Source organism: Schistocerca americana, chromosome 9 (genome assembly GCF_021461395.2).
Source record: "Schistocerca americana isolate TAMUIC-IGC-003095 chromosome 9, iqSchAmer2.1, whole genome shotgun sequence".
Classification (NCBI taxonomy): Eukaryota; Metazoa; Arthropoda; class Insecta; order Orthoptera; family Acrididae; genus Schistocerca; species Schistocerca americana.
In genome coordinates, this window is record NC_060127.1 from 1,313,877 (window position 1) to 1,331,917 (window position 18,041).

Genomic DNA, 18,041 nt, shown 5'->3' on the forward strand with positions numbered 1-18,041 from the left:
TCTCTTAAACGTTAAGAAGTAAAGATAACTAGAATTGTGTTGCAGAACATAACGACAAACAAAAGACGCCATTTAAAATTCCGCCACTTTGTACCCAAACGTGGGAAGACCATGTTTGCTGAGGAAACAGCTTCGACAAGAAGAACCAAACAACATGGACGGTGTAATAAAGTGTGTCAGGAAACCGTAGCAATATGGATGCACGAGTGGTATTCCAACAAGAAGCGGAATTAATTTTTAAAATTTAAGGAAATTCAACGACGAACTGCAAAAGTGACAAGAAACTTTAAGAGTGAGTACGATAAAGTCCATCTCCATCGAACTGAAAATGTTTTTCGGGAAAACAAGACCCGAAGCTTCTATAAAGTCTCTAGATCCAACCTGTCAAGGCATAAAGGTATAACCCCCCCCCCTCCCCCCAATTTTCTTTAGAAAATCTAGCACTAAAAAACTATGAACACTGTCTACTATTAGCTAAAAGTTTCGAGAAACCTTTAAACTACGATGAACTAAAAGAGAGACATAACTCCTGAAGTGAAGTTTCCAGAATGAAAGCCACGAGATAAGAAGGAACCTACAGAAATTACTGAAGACGTGAAAAAACAATAAAGAGGCAGGTATCGGATAGGAAAGTGTCCGAGAATTGAGGAAACTCTATGATAGAGACCTTTTAAAGGTATTAAAACGAATAACCATACTAACATTATACATCCTAAAGTGTGTCTCCCTGTTACCTTTTTACGACTAAACATCTGAATCGATTTTGATGAATTTTGGTATGCAGATAGCTTGATGGGTGAGGAAGAACACTGGCTTCTTTAGAAAGTGTGTAGTACAAGATATTTATTGTTTTGAAGAATACAACACAAATTAAGGAATAATATTTACTCTTTAAAAAATCTGTTTACTCTTTTATCAAGTTTGCGAAAATGCTTTCATTGGTTGATACGTTCAACATGACACAAATTCAACGCAATGAGTATAGTGTTTATACTATCCTCAACGTTTTTAATCCATTCCTTTCTGATATTATAAACGTGCAAGTAAAAAACTCTGACTGTTAATTTTTCACGACTAAGCTGCTGAACAGATTACGATGATATTTGGTATGGAGATAGCTTGAAATCTGAGGAAGAACGTAGGCTACTAATTATTATTATTACAGGATTAATTAATACAAAGATCGATTAATGGCGACATATGCTGTATTGCTGTTACTCTGTATCAAGCCTCGCGTCCTCCTTGCGCACCCTGCGACGCTGCGTTATTTCATTGATGCGGTCTTTCCAAGTACGTCGTAGCGCGCCAAGTGGTTTCTATTCAGAAATTTTCTTTCGCCACTGATGATGACCTGGCACTCTCAACGTGTGTCCATACCGCTTTCAATATTTTCTTTGAAGATTCTATGACTGTCTCATTTACCCTCATACTAACCCTTACTGTATCACCAGATTTTTGTTCGATTCTCGATATTCTGGCGCTCCTTCATGAATAATCCATTTGCACAGCTATTAGTTTTATTTTGAGGTCAACATTTAAAATCCATAGTTTTGTTTCATAGCATAGGATAGCTTCAACCAGTTGCCTACCACTTATCTTCTTATGTTCTTCTACCACCAAACGGAATTTATACGCCGTATTGCTTTTCTGCTGTTTTGTATTCTTTATTTTACGTCTGTAGTACACAATCAGTTGTTATCAACAGATACCACTAGATATTTAAATTTTTCTAGGTGTTTCATAATTGCTTCAACATTGATGTGAACTTCAAATCTAGTGCCAGATATTCGGTATCTGTTAGACTCGTCTGTAGTCCCTATTTGCCATATTCCTGATACGAAGGTTGCGTCATGAGCTCAATCATGAACTCAAGATCGTATTCATCTTGTACTAGAATGGCTTGACCAGCAGCAAAACTTAATAAAAACACCTGTACTTCATTAACAATGATTCCCGTTCCTCCAAAGCTGTCCTGTCACCGGAGAGCCACTTACACCGTGGATAGCAGAAGACTGGGAAAGGGTAGCCTGGTCCGGTGAGTCCAGATTTCAGTCAATGAGAGCTGGTGGTGGGTTCAGAGTGTTGCGCAGACCCCTCGTTGTCAACAAGGCATTGTGCAACTTGGTGGTGGCTCCACAATGATGTGGGCTGTGTTCTGATGGACGAACTGGTTCCTTTTAGCCAACTAAACCTGAAAATGGTTATGTTCGGCTACCTGGAGCCCACCTGCAAGCTATTGATGAACTCCTTGTACCCAAACAACGATGTCATGTCACCAGCCCACAATTGTTCACGACTGGTCCACTTCCGCAATTGTGGACGGCTACAGAGGCGGCATGGCCCAGTATTTCTGCAGGGGACTCCCAACTACTTGTTGAGTCCACGCCACGTCGAGTTACTGCACCACGCTGGCCAAAAGGAGCTCCGACATGATAGTAGAGCGTATCCCGTGGCGTTTGTCACCTCAGTGCAATTCTGTAGACACAAATAAACACAAAATCTTAAGCTAAGTTTTTAGGAGTGTTATTTGAAACTTTCGACGTGCAAATCGGTGCTGGACCAGGAGATGATCTATGCCCTATTTTGTTCAACAGCGTCCGTGAAAAGGTGATGTGCGAATGAGAAGAGTATCTCAAAAAATGTGAGGAAAATCAACAGGTGCATCTGGAATACGAGAAGAAGAAGTCTACAGTGCAGTGTTCACATTTTGCTGACAATCTTGAGATAATGTTCGTAGGGATAATAATGGCAACAGGAAAATTCAATGTTTTGAAAAGAACTGCGGAAAAAAACAGATCTTCAAATATCATGTACAAAAACAGAATGTGTTGTTGTTGTTGTGGTCTTCAGTCCTGAGAGTGGTTTGATGCAGCTCTCCATGCTACTCTATCCTGTGCAAGCTTCTTCATCTGCCAGTACCTGCTGCAGCCTACATCCTTCTGAATCTGCTTAGTGTATTCATCTCTTGGTCTCCCTCTACAATTTTTACTCTCCACGCTGCCCTCTAATACTAAATTGTTGATCCCTTGATGCCTCAGAACATGTCCTACCAAGTGATCCATTCTTCTAATCAAGTTGTGCCACAAACTCCTCTTCTCCCCAATTCTATTCAATACCTTCTCACTAGTTATGTGATCTACCCATCTAATCTTCAGCATTTTTCTGTAGCATCACCTTTCGAAAGCTTCAATTCTCTTCTTGTCTAAACTATGTATCGTCCGTGTTTCACTTCCATACATGGCTACACTCCATACAAATACTCTCCGAAACGACTTCCTGACACTTAAATCCACACTCGATGTTAACAAATTACTCTTCTTCAGAAACGCTTTCCTTGCCATTGCCAGTCTACATTTTATATCCTCTCTATTTTGCTCCCCAAATAGCAAAAACTCCTTTACTACTTTAAGTGTCTCATTTCCTAACCTAATTCCCTCAGCATCACCCGAGTTAACTCGACTACATTCCAATTTCCTCGTTTTGCTTTATGTTCATCTTATATCCTCCTTTCTAGACACTGTCCATTGCGTTCAACTGCTCTTTCTTCCAAGTCCTTTGCTGTCTCTGACAGAATTACAATGTCATCGGCGAACCTAAAAGTTTTTATTTCTTCTCCCTGGATTTTAATACCTATTCCGAATTTTTCTTTTGTTTTCTTACTGCTTGCTCAATATACAGATTGAATAACATCGGGGATAGGCTACAACCCTGTCTCACTCCCTTCCCAACCACTGCTTCCCTTTCATGTCCCTCGACTCTTATAACTGCCATCTGGTTTCTGTACAAATTGTAAATAGCCTTTCGCTGCCTGTATTTTACCCCTGCCACCTTCAGAATTTGAAAGAGAGTATTCCAGTCAAATAGAATATATAAAAAATATAAAAGTTTCTTCAAATTTCATTAAGACAAAAAAACTAAAAATTAAAATCGTCTATATATTTAAATATCTTGACGAGGAAATAAAAAAGAACGGTTGCTAATAAGTTCAGGACCGAGAAGATGGAAGCGAACTTTCAGTTAACTAAAGACGTGTATAGTAAGATATCTATTTCCTCTGAAGCAAGGTCACAGCTCCATGATACGTAAAAAACCAGACTCTCTGTTAGTAGTCGAAGTTTGCATTTCACTGAGATAGGAAAAAAAACGTGGTTAAGAAACGGAAGAAGATACTAGGTAGAATAATAAGGTAGATAAAAGACAGTGGCGAATACGGGAAGAGTAATGAAGATCTGTACAAGAAAACTGAAAGGCTAAACGTAACGACGAGGGAATGTAAAAATTATTTTTTGGGATCATATGCTTCAAAAGAATGAAGGCAAGATGAACAATAAAATTTTTGAGCATGTCAACTGGAAAAAAAGTCCGGTGTAAGTGGCAGTAAGAAATCAGAAGTGACCAGAAAGAAAAGAAGACTAAAGAACAACTTCTGAACAGAGATGTGTTTCATTAGAAACTGTTAGATTCCCATCTCCAGGGGAAACCAGTGAAAGAAACGAAGAGCCAGGTCCTCAGAAGTTCAGAAACAACAGCACTCTGATCGAATGAATAATTATTATCGGAAAAACCGGAAGTTGAAACAGAAAGTCGTTATTTACGTGGTCCAAAGATAAAATAATCCCGCAATCGGACCTCTGATTTCAGGAGAATGTCGTTATCATGGAAAAAAACTAGCATATTCCGGGTCGTAGTGTGGAATGTTAGATCCCTTAATCGGGTAGACAGGTTAGAGGATGTAAAAAAAGGGAAATGCATAGGCTGAAGTTATATGTAGTGGGAATTAGTGAAGTGGAGTGGCAGGAAAAATGAAAAAGGAGTAATGCAGAAGCAGGCCTAAAAATATATAAGAAGACAGGAATGCGGACAAGCTACTACAGACAGCATAGTGAACGCATTATCGTAGCCAAGGTAGACGCGAGGCGAGCGCCAATAGCAGTAGCAGAAGTTTATATGCCAACTAGCTCCGAAGATGATGAAAATATTGAAAGAATATATGATGAGACAAAAGAAATTATTCAATTACTTAAAGGTAACGAAAATTTAATTGTTATGGGAGACGGAAATTCGGTAGTAGGGAAAGAAGAAAAGGAAAAACACTAGGCTGACTTGGGCTAGGGTGACATGAATGACTGAAGAAGCCACCTAGTAGAATTTTGCGCAAAGCATAATCATTACTGTCCCTAGCTTTAAGAATCATTAAAGGAGACTGTATTTATAGAAGAGACCTGGCAACACTAGAGGGTTTTCGATTGATGGTGTAGTGGTAAGACAGAGGTTTAGAAACCAGCGTAAGACATTTGCAGTGGCAGATGTGGAATCTGAGGGTAATTTATTGGTCATGAACTAGACACTAAAACTGAAGAAACTCCGAAGAGGTAGGAAATTAAGGATGTGGGTCTCGGACAAACTGAATGAACCAGAGGGTCTTGAGAGCTTCACTGGAAGCGTCAACCAACGTTGAGATGAAATGGTGGATAACACAGGAAATGCTGAATTTAATTGACGAAAGGAGAATATATAAATAGAGCAAGTGAATCAGCAAAAGGGAACATGAACGTCTAAGAAATGAGACTGATAGAAAGTGCAAAGTGAGTAAGGAAGAATGACCACACAACAAATGCGAAACTGTAGAAGCATGCATAAATGGGTGATGGATGGGTGCCGCCTATAGGGAAAAGAGGAGCAGCTGTATGGATGTGAACAGCTCAGGTGGGAAACAAAGAAGGGAAACGTCAAAGGGGGAAGGGCTGTATACAGGGTATACACAAGCATTATTATGGAAGAGGATGAAGGTGAAGTACGAGGTGGGATGCTGCGAGAGGAATATGACAGAGACCTAAGTCTAAACATGGCCCTTGGACATTGCGTTTGAACATTTTATATCCTTGGGAGAAACAGCCATGGCAAAACTATTCCACGTGGTGTGCAAGATGTAGGAGCCAGGGTAAATATCCTCAGACGTGAAGAAAAATTAAATAATTTCACTTCCATAGAAGATAGGTGCTGACAATTCTGAATACTACTAACCAACAGTTTTGTAAGTCATGGTTGCAAAGTATTGGCACGAATTATTGCAGAAGAGTGAATAAACTGGTAGAAGCCCATCTCAAGGAAGAGCAGTTTCGGTTCCAGAAAAGAGTAGGAAAACGCGAGCCTTATCTTAGAAGATAGGTCGAAAAAAGCCCAAGCCACGTTTGTAGCATCTGTAGAGTTAGAGAAAACTTTAGACATTTTTAACTCGACTACATCATTTGAAATTTTTAAGATATCAGGGATTAAATAAGGGGAGGAAAGGTTATTTGCAAGTTGTACAGAAAGCAGACGGTAGTTATAAGTGTCGAGGGGCATGAAAGGGAAGCAGTGGTTGAGAAAGAAGTGTGGCAGGGCTTTAACCTATCCCCGACGTCATTCATTCTTTGCACTGAGCAAGCAGCGAAGGAAACAAAAGAAAATGAGAAGTAGGAATTCAGGGAGAAGAACAGGGAGAGAACAGAGGACTTGGAAGAGAAATGAAGAGAGTCTTCAAAGGAGGATATAAGATGAAGATCAACAACAGCAAAACGAGGATAATGGACTGTAATCGAATTAAATTAAGCGATGCTGAGGAATAAGATTAGGAAATGAGACACTTAAAGTAATGGACAAGTTTTGCTATTTGTGCAACAAAGTAACTAATGACGGCTGACGTAGAGAGGATATAAAATGCAATAGCAAGAAAATGATTTCTGAAAAAGTGAAATATCAATTTAAGTGTTAGGAAGTCCTTTCGAAGGAATTTGTATGGAATGTAGGCTTGTACCAAAGTGAAACGTGGATGATAAGCACTGCAGACGGGAAGAAAATGAAAGCTTTTGAAATGGGGTGCTACAGAAGAATGCTGAAGATTAGATGGAGAGATCGAATAACACATGAAGAGGTACTGAAGCGAATAGGGGAGAAAAGAAATTTGTGGCACAACTTGATTAAAAGAAGGAATCTGTTGACAGACACACTCTGAGGTGATAATGGAGGGATGTGTGTAGTGTACAAAGACTGAATACAATAACCAGGTTGAAGCGGATGTAGGTTGCAGCTGTTATTCTGAGATGAAGAGGCTGGCACAGGATAGAGTAGCATGGAGAGCTGCATAAAATCAGTCTTAGAACTGTACACCTGAAAAATAACAGTAGGCCCAAATTGAATTTTAAAAAAGACTTTAGGTGTGTAACTTCTGTTAATAAAACAAAAAAAAAAACAAAAATACCACGGATCCATAAACAGAATTTTCCTTTGTAAATAATGGAGAAAACCCCAGAGAAAACAGTCTTGGATAATAGGGACAGAGCGGGCCGTCTTCATACTTGTTGCTATTTGCTGCAATAAAACAGCCAGGGAATCACACTGCCTTATACTCCAGTCGACCACGTGTGTCCACTCTGACGGCGGACATCAGGTCGACCAAGGTTCGTGTAAAGCCACTGCAGTGGTCAGGGGCGGATCCAGGATCTCGTTCAGGGGGGGGGGGGGGGGATATCGCTATGTGTTAAGTGTGTTTAATGAAATAACTTACTGCATTACCTAAAAAATATTCTTCAAATACAATACGTGCACTTGAAAAACTCTGTGTTTGTCTGCTAATGTAAAACAATCTGTAAAAATGCTAATGTTCATTTGTTTCCATTCTTAAATCTTCGAAATTAGTTCACCAATTGCTTTCATTTGACAGAATGTTGCCATCGAATTCGCGCATGTGTTTATACGCAGCAATGACGATACGAGTGCGAAAAGTTATAATAGGGTATTTGACTGTGTTCAGGGAATCATCTTATATTATATTAGAAAAAATAAGCCCTCGGTCACAAATATTAAGTCAAAATTGACCAGGTTTCGACGCTACTATGAGCGTCGTCTTCAGAATTAGACTAACTGTTCTTAAACATATTAGGTCTATAATACATTAATAAAATTAAAGTTTGTACTGACTGGAAAAGATGCAGTACTTAGAAGTCACATTTTAAAAACGATCTAAGCCGGAAAGGTGACGTCATGAATAGTTGTGAGATGGTGAGCCGCTAAGGGCTGCTCGTACTGTGAACAAGGGTTGCAACGAGACTGAGGTGCCCACTTTAGGAAGTGTGGGCAAGTAAACACGGTGTTGCTACGAGCGCCATCTAGTAGCCGCAGAAACAACTAGGCTACTGTGCGTTCAAAATTAGACACATGAAATTGTGATGCAGCTGATTCAGGCATAACGTAAGCACTAATAATAATAGGATGAAGTTACATATTTATGTGCTTTAAATAGAGGTACATTTTGCAACGTAAAAAACGTTAGTTATGACATACAAGAAAGCAGCAAAGATGTGACAGGAAAACAACATTTCGGTAAACTGCATGAGGAAATCTGAATCAAAGATCAAGCAATGGCTTTATACAGTCGAAAAAGTTTCTATTTCGCAGCTGCAGCAGTTCGTTGAGAATTAGGCCATCATGACGAGAGAGATGTTTGAAAATCTCCAATTCCTCTAAGACATCTAACCTACGCCCCTTCTTTTCGGTATGCAGAATACGTGCCTAAAGCGATAGGCGATAACAATATTCTGCATACCGAAAAGAAGGGACGTAGGTTAGATACTAACTGTACATGAGGCTAAGTCCCAACAACAAAAAATGCCTCTGAGCACTATGGGACTTAACATCTGAGGTCATCAGTCCCCTAGAAGTTAGAACTGCTTGAATCTAACTAACCTAAGGACATCACACACATCCGTGCAGAGGCAGGATTCGAACCTGTGACCGCAGCGGTCGCGTGGTTCCGGACTGCAGCGTGTAGAACCGCTCGGCCACCACGGCCGGTCCCAACAACAGCGCGCATACGGCCTCTCCATGGCTATGACGTCACAGGCGAGACAAGCACTGCGTGACGAACACGTTCAGAGGTGATGCGTCCGCTGCGGACTCGACAGTTCTTTACGTATTGTTGTTCTCGTGATTATTAACGATTCAAATCTGACGGGGATTTGTCGCACAAGAAAGTCGATCGACAAGCGAATAGACTTTTCGAAGTCATAAACTTTTATCTTAACCAATTTTCTTGGGAAGTTGCCCAACGATATTTTGTTAACTTGTGTTCCTCACTCTGTCACACTTGCGTGATACCACGAGACGTCCAGAGCGCGCCTAAAAGTGATCCGTTGTTTATAGGATGTTCAGTTTGCGTCTATTTCCGCAGAAAGATCGGAACCGAAGTGCTCTGAGCGGGGAATCCCCTCAGCTGGACGCCGCATCCGCACTCCGGCCGCTGAGTCGCCGGCAGTGCGCGCCAGCAGGCAGTCGGAAAAGAAGAGAGCTGCCGACCGACAACTTTCAGCCGAGTAAGAGAAATGTGTGAGTGTGTCTCGTTTTAATTATCTCGGTAAGTCACAAAGTTGCGACAGCGATTTATAACTGCGGGCTTGCAGACCGGGGTAACCTCTCGCCGTTAAGAGAGTCCATACTTTTCCCCGTAATCCAGGGTCTGGCTGCCCCCAGAGACCGGCCAATTACCCCGACTTAGTCTGAAAGAGGGAGGAGAAAGACTAATTGAGCTCTGCAATAAATTGCAGCTAATAATAGCGAACACTCTGTTCAAGGATCACAGTAGGAGGAGGTATACCTCGAAAACGCCCGGAGATACGAGAAGATTTTAGTTATATTACATCACAGTCGGGCAGACATTCTGAAATCAGACACTGGATTGTAAGGCGTACCCAGGAGCAGAGGCAGAGCACAATTTAGTAATGATGAAGAGTAGGCTGCAGTTTCAGACACTACTCAGGAAGAATCAATGCCAAAAGAACTGGGATACGGGAGCACTGAGGAGTGCACTGAGTCTATAGATATTATGACATTGAATAGCTCAGTATGCAATTTAGTTGACGAGGAATGCACATCTCTAAAAAGGGCAATCACTGAAGTAGGTAAGAAAAATATAGGTACGAGGAAGGTATCTGCGAAGGGACATTAGGAATACAGGAAATATTTCACCTGATCGATGAAAGATGGAACTACAAAATTGTACAGCGAAATACATGAATACAGAAATACAAGTCGCTGAGGAATGAAATGAATAGAAAGTTCAGGTAAAGTAAGGTGAAACGGCTGCGCGAAAAATGTGAAGAAACCGAAAATCACTGTCGGAACAACTGACTCAGCATATAGAAAAGTCAAAACATAACCTTCTCTGAAATTAAAAGCGAGGGTGGTAACATGAAAAGTGCAATGAGAATTCCCCTGTTAAATGTAGAGGAGAGACTACATTGAAGGCCTCTATGAGAGGCAAGACTTATATTACGACGTGGTGGAAGAAGCAGGCGTCGATATAGAACAGATAGGAGACCCAGCATTAGAATCTGAATTTAAAAGAGCTTTAGAAGGCTTACGATCGAATAAGGCAGAAGGGGTAGATAACATTCCATCAGACTTTCTAAAGTCATTGGGGGAAATGGCAAGAAAACGACTGTATACACATAATAGTACTGTGGCTTACACCATGTCGGCAGAGCCCTGCCTAGAGCTTGTACTAAGGTTGGTTCGTCTCAGTATCCTGTGGAACCCGGTCCTCCAAATGTGGTGTGCGCACAGTTTGCCGCCTCCCTGCAAATTCGTCTGTCTGAAAGAATCCACGGTAACATAAACGCCCAAAAAGGGCTCGAAATGTTGTGTAATGTGGCTGGAGTCTGTGATGGCACTTGTTTTGCTACAGCCCTGCTGCCTGTCGACTGTTTCCATTCACTTGGCCACACACAAACACCACGACACCACCCCGGCTGGTTCCCGACATGAATACCGGACCATTCCGCTGCTCACAGTACCGAGCCTTGGAACACACAAGTAACACACGGCGGAAGAACTGTCATTCGTCAGCGTCATCTACCGCGACAACGATGCATTTCGGGACACATTTTCATAGGACGTCTTTTCTTCCATTTCCAGTCAGGAATCAGTCCCCGCAATTTATCGGTTTTGTTAATATTCACTCTGTATAAAATAATCTTCAGAAACAGTTAAAAATCAACATCTGCTTAGCCACGAATTAGTAATATGTAAATGATGAATACCAGTTTTACTTCAAATACCATTCCGCAAACCCTGAAAAGCGCTGAATAAAATGAACCACCGACTTGTGCCATAGCTGCTTGCCGCCACCGTGAGAAATCTGCATTCGTGAAAACGTTCGGAGTTCGGCATGTGAAATGTGTACGTCATGTATCGGAAGTTATTTTTCACAAACATACATATCCATCAAACTGGTGTCTATAAAACATGGTTGTGGACCTAAGGTAAGCGCCAGTAGACGCAGAGAAAAAGATAATGCATCGCCAAAAAGTATTATCGATGGCAGTTATTGCAAATGATTGAGACCTAGTTGTGGTTAAGTACAAAATGATTTACCACAGCACAAGGCAAATCACTTTATCTCATTTATGGCGTTTGTCAAACGTTACAAAATGTGTACTGTACTCACTTGACGAGTTATGTGACCAGCTTAGGCAGGGAGCGAAGATAATGCCTGACTATAAAAATTTAATCGATGTAAATTATTACACATGACTGAAAAATTATTACAATGGGAACTGTGTGGCTCTCCAAAAAACTGTCCTCGACTACAGCTGATGTAATAAGAAGTGCCACCACACACACAACAATATTTTAGGAAGGACGAAGCTTTATACAACCACGATTTGAGGGATGAAGAAGGTATTTTGTTACAACATATCATTTTAACTGCATAACGACATGCTTTCTTTTCAAACTCTGACGACTAAAGACGGTAATTGACAGGACACGTCTCACGTTCCCAAAGACGATGACATATATAACGCAATAAATTACAAATAGTTTTATTTATTTAAGGGATGTCGACTTTGCAAGTACAGTGAAGTTTCAAACTAATTATTGCAGCATCTCAATCTGCTGTAGTACTTATTAAGATGTGCACAGGTCGTATATTGGCACTATTGATAAAAAGTTTTATGTTAAGCAGCACTCATTTACGATGAAAGTTCGACATGTGTACCACACTTGCAAGCTGTTTGTGCCTTCAAACTATATATTTCCGCTTCTAAATTGTCTGTATAACTTATTAAAGAACATGTAGCCTTCACGCTTATCATGACGTGCAAGACCTCTATGAAAAATCGAGCAAAATAAATTTGTATTATATGTAGAATTTCGCACACTTGAAACAAAAGGGATCTTTTAAAACTACTTCCACGCCTAAATTGCCTTTATTACTTATCAAAATACACGCAGCTCGCTTATTCGCACTACTTAAATAAATTATGGGCTAACAGACGACAGTAGTTCGATCTAAGCACCACACATGTAAGAACTGTTTGCCAATGAGCACTGCTTCTCTAGGTTACAGCTTAAAATGAAGTCTTTCATAAATTGTCAGAGCAGATTAAATATTTCTGCATCTAAACTGTCTGCACTAACTATTAAAATAGAGACAACATTAAATATTCATCTAGACCACTACCGCATCCAACTTACAGCCAAGATTTAGCAAAGTATACAATGACAACGTTGTATGATCTAGTTAAACGTTCCCCTCATCATCTTACTCAGTCCAGGCAAGACTTACAGTTTTCAACAACTTACCAATATTTCCGTTTAGTTTTTCGCGGCTTCAAACAGTAATAGATGGTTCTCAAGGTTCCTCTGGAGTATATAGTATTTCATTATCAACTGAATTACTTTCCAGTACTTTCGAAGCCAGCAAGAAAACTATTCACTCAACCAAATCATTTAGCTCGATATACCCTCTTGTTGCACATCGTCTTCCAGTCGTGAACATCATCATCATCATCTTATCCTTCCTCTTCATCATCATCATCATCACCATAATCGTAGGCATCATCTTCCTCCTCCTCTTCTTCTTCTTCTTCTTCTTAATCATCATCATAATAATCATCTTTTTTCTCATTGTTATCTTCTCCACGTACATTTTCTATTGGTTTAACATCTATATCCTCTTCTTCCAGAATAGTTGTCCAAGCCTCTGAGATGCAAGTCACAGGACAAAATGAAGTGCATAATTCTTTAACCACATCTTCTTATCGTCTAACAAAACAGGGTGAGTTTTTTTGCTTCAAGCGTAAGGCACAGCTGGATAGGCACCAGAAATTAAGAAAAGTATCTCATAAATATCCCTGTTAAGAACATATTGTTATTTTACATTTTTACTCATTTTGTCTCCTGGGGACTTGAAGTGTATGGTTCTTGCATCGCATCTTCAATTCTCTGCCAAAACTTAGTGATATTTTTTGTATCCAACATTAGACACAGATTAGCGTCTGATACCTACTATATAAATGACAGTCAAATACAATTGGCAAATACATCAGTTGAAAACGGCTGCAAGTATTTGGCTAATTCTTTTAAATGTTCGTAATAGTCCGAATAAGGTTTTCTTTCGCGGAAAGAAAATTGGAAAACTGGAGAAATTCTGAAAGGGCTTTTTTCCATGGGAGTTTTGTATGAACTCAAGACTGTAGCTCACGATTCTAGCGAGAGATATGCGTAATTCTTTTTTTTTTTGTTCGCTATCGTTCTGAAAAAGTTTTCAGGAAAAAAATGGGGCCAGTTACAAAGTAAAATCGGAAAATTCGGCAATCAGTTTTTGTATGCACTCTCGATCGTAACTAACAATAGGAACGACACGTTTGTTTGATTCTTTTACTCGTGATGCTTGCGGATGGAAATAACTGAACGGAATGTTTCAAACTCGAAAAAAATGCAACATCTGGAGAAACATCCGGGAAAACACATTCCACACTAAATTAAAGTGAAATTACACTTGTTTTTACTTTTGTGTTGTTTCGCAAAGTGTTTCTGTTCCAATTCCTATTTATTTCGGTGCTACGAGCGCAAATGTCGATTTACAGATGAGTGTCAAATTCTGAATGAAGCTAATCTGTTATGTAGTGATGAAAAGTTGACTGTGTTATTTATTTTCAGAGGAACTGTGACTGTGTTGTAATCTATTTCATGAGCCGAATTAAGATGAGACTTAAATGTCTCGTGGAAAATTTAGTTATAAGATCTATAGATTCCGACACGTTATCTCAAACGAGTTTACAGATTTATCTACGAAACAGGGTGAGTTTTGAAGTGACAAACTGTTATACAGTAACGATAAGCTGAATCAGTTGTCCATTTTCAGTAGAATTGTGATTATAGAATGAAGGCTTTCACGGTAGGTGTTGTCATTACTTAACACTTCTGGGCTGAGATGCTGTGGTCCATACACAAAACTCTCTCCTGAAGTGTCGCCTTCGACTGCGGAAGGCATCTTCTGAGGACAGGCGGTGAACTGCAACCACAGAACAAGAAAAAGGAGAAACGCAACTCCCGTGTTAAAAGTGGTAAACACAGACCGACAGCAGCGCCTCAAGCCGTATGGAGACGAACTAAAATATGAAAACATTGCAGGTTGCATCCCCCCCTAGTTTACTTACGTTGTAGGTTTTTATTTTTATTTTTATTCTATTACCTTATTTTTCTGGGCGTGCTATGTAATTATTTTGGCTGGCATCATAATAAAATAATTGAAACACAGCTATAGCACACTGTACTTCAGCAGAGAGAAACCTATTCAGTAATGTACAGTCGGCTTTATAACCATCTTATCTCAAATAACATACTGTCAAAGTCACAGTTTGGATTTCTAAAAGGTTCTGATATAGAGAAGGCTATCTGCACTTACAGTGAAAATGTGCTTAATTCATTAGACAAAAAATTGCAGGCTACTGGTATATTTTGTGATCTGTCAAAGGCATTTGACTGTGTAAATCACAATATCCTTTTAAGTAAATTAGAATATTATAGTGTAGCAGGAAATGCTGCAAAATGGTTCAAATCTTACATCTCTGGCAGAAAACAAAGGGTGTTATTAGGAAAGAGACATGTATCAAGCTATCAGGCATCATCCAACTGGGATCTAATTACATGTGGGGTCACACAAGGTTCCATTTTGGGGCCCTTACTTTTTATTGTGTATATCAATGACCTTTCATCAGTAACATTACCAGATGCCAAGTTCGTTTTGTTTGCCGATGATACAAAGGTTGCAATAAATAGCAAATCAAGTGTAGTCTTAGAAAGATCAGCTAATGAAATATTTGTGGACATGAATCACTGGTTCCTAGCCAATTCTTTGTCACTAAACTTTGAAAAACCACACTACACGCAGTTCAGAACTTGTAAGGAGTGTCCCACGAGTATATATCTAACACACGATGACAAGAAGATAGAAGAAGTGGACAGTGTTAAATTCTTGGGATTACAGCTTGATAAATTGAACTGGGAGGAGCACACCACAGAACTACTGAAGCGTCTTAACAAATCTCTGTTTGCCATGCGAATTTTGTCAGACATAGGGGATATAAAAATGAAAAAGCTGGCATACTATGCTTACTTTCATTCCATAATGTCATATGGGATTATTTTTTGGGGTAACTCATCAAGCCAAGCTAAAGTTTTCCGGGCACAAAAACGTGCAGTAAGAGTTATATGTGGTGTGAACTCGAGAACATCCTGCAGAAGCCTGTTTAGGGAACTAGGTATACTAACTACTGCTTCCCAATATATTTATTCCTTAATGAAATTTGTCATTAAAAATATATCACTTTTTCAAACCAACAGCTCGATTCATGGAATCAATACTAGAAATAAGAATAATCTTCACAAGGATTTAAAGTCACTTAGTGTTGTACAAAAAGGTGTGCATTATTCAGGAACACACATTTTCAATAACTTGCCAGCAGCCATAAAAAGTTTAACAACCAATGAAATTCAGTTTAACAGAAGCCTAAAAACTGATTTGTATATATATATAACTTCTGCACAATTTCAGTGCAGTAATGTGTTCATTGTGAATAAGTATTATAGTAGTTGTATTACATGTTTATTACCTTATAAATAAATAAAAAACTTTTTTATTTTAAATTCAGTGCATTAATATATGTAAAATGACTCTTTCATATAGTGTTCATTAAAAAATGACAATCATTCCACTTGGGACCTGTGGAATGGTACATTAGCTTATTTGTTTTAGTTGCAAATATTTATCATGTATTGTTGTTTTTCTGACGTGTTCCACATCCTGAAGGACCTCCTCACTACGGATCAATTGGAATGAAGTAAATCTAATCTAATCTAATCTAGTATTTTCAGTCTATTTTTGACGTTTGCGTCTGACAGACAAGAAAACATGATAGGAGCAGCGACTGTCAGGCGCAAACGTCAAAAATAGACTTTTAAACTGACATGCTTATATTCTTATTTATCAACATGTAAAAGCTCCAACAGGTTTTATGGTTCATAAGAACTAGATGCAATACTTGAAACTGAGAGTAAGTCAAAACAAGCTTGTAGTGTAAATAATTGAAGCAAAAGAAAAATAACATTGTAGCAGCTAAACTGCACTACAAATATTCCTGAATAATATCATAATTTTTACATCATACAAGCTGCTGGATCAATGGAGAAAAATGCCTATTATTAAGAGAATAAGCAGCAGTTAAAGAGGTTCAATTAAGAAATATTTATCACAGTATTAATTAATGAAGAATTCTAAAATTTGGTACAACTTCGTTTCAGGACTACAAGTTCTGAGTAACTGCTCAGCAAACTTGCACTACTGACCATTAATTTCTTAAAAAGGTTCCTACATCTTACTACTGTAAATGCTTCAACACAAAAAAGAAAACATCAATATCAAGTACCAAAAGCAGGAAAGGTGGATAAAAACAGTGAAATGTAAACAGTGAAATGAAAACAAAACTTACTTTTTATTTCTCAAGCACACAAGAAAAATTTTCTATTAACTGTTATAAAGTTTTAAACCGTTTACTGAATTTGTCTTTAACAATATCAAGTCTTTTATTACTGATGGTGTGTTTCCAATCTTTCACATGCTTGTAAAGCAATAGAGGTACACATTGTCTTAAAATATACTGTTCAGAAAAATGAGCCTTGCAAAATGTTATTTCCTCTGGAAACTTAAACAGTGAATAGAATGTATTCTCCAATTGTTCCTGGTGTCCACATTTATCTAAGAATGCATACAGCTGACTACGAACATTTGCTACAAAGGACATTAAGCTGCCACTAGCATACAATAATTTTGGGTTTAAAGCATCATATTCTTTGAAACTTGTAAATAAATGATGTTCTGTGGTTGTTGGTGAGAACAGAGTTGTCTTACAGGCACTACAGTTAGTTTCAGGTGTTACACCCATCTTTTGTAGAATGTAACCAGCTACATATGCCAGTGCTTGACTGTCATTTCTTACATTAGCCCCACCACTACCAGCAGCAGCTTCATTATCAGCAAGAGCACAATATAAAGCACTTTGATCCATAATGGAATGGTCTGTTGTGGAGTCAATAAATTTGTCATCACTGGCTCCCAAAAATCGCCTTAAATTGCTTAATGGCATGCATCTATCATCCGCACAATTACCTAGTGAATTTGTAGGTACGGACATGTTATTCACTATAACAGTTTTCAATGCTGCTTTGAACTGAAAGCAAGTTGTGTTGGTGTTTGCAACACCATGCTGCCTCACACAACAAAATACATTCTCCACTGGGTCTTGATTGAAAGCCGTCATGCTTAAAAAATTAAAGCCATTTTTTAAAATCTGTTCCAAATGAACATCAGTGATCTTATTGTAGTTTGTCATCGACTTATGAAACTGAACATATTTGTCTTATCTCTCCCTGTGCCTAACTCCAACACTTTCCACAGACTGTACCACATCTCAATATGTGGGGACTCTGAGGAGAGGGCACACTTATAAGACTTGCCATCTTGTGGATAACAATAGGAACTGTTCAGTGAATCAAATAAACAATCCATCTTTTCAACAAATTCTGCATTGTATATTGCCTCAGCAGGTAAGATATTAAATGCCACATAAGTTTCAATTACTGCAGCAACTGTATGACTAAGCTGGGCTGCAGCTACCTTGACTTTCATTTTAGTAAAAGAATCCTTAATTCAACATGATTCC

General features: G+C 39.0%; 1 protein-coding gene across 1 annotated transcript in view; it reads right to left on the reverse strand.

Moving 5' to 3' along the window:
* LOC124551178 (vegetative cell wall protein gp1-like) overlaps nucleotides 1-17,387 on the reverse strand; it is a 133,605-nt gene extending 116,218 nt beyond the window's left edge. Inside the window, exon 1 of the mRNA XM_047126167.1 lies at nucleotides 17,231-17,387. Coding sequence (XP_046982123.1) covers nucleotides 17,231-17,387 — 157 coding nt within the window. The remainder of the gene's footprint in view (nucleotides 1-17,230) is intronic.
* Nucleotides 17,388-18,041: the final 654 nt, after the last annotated feature.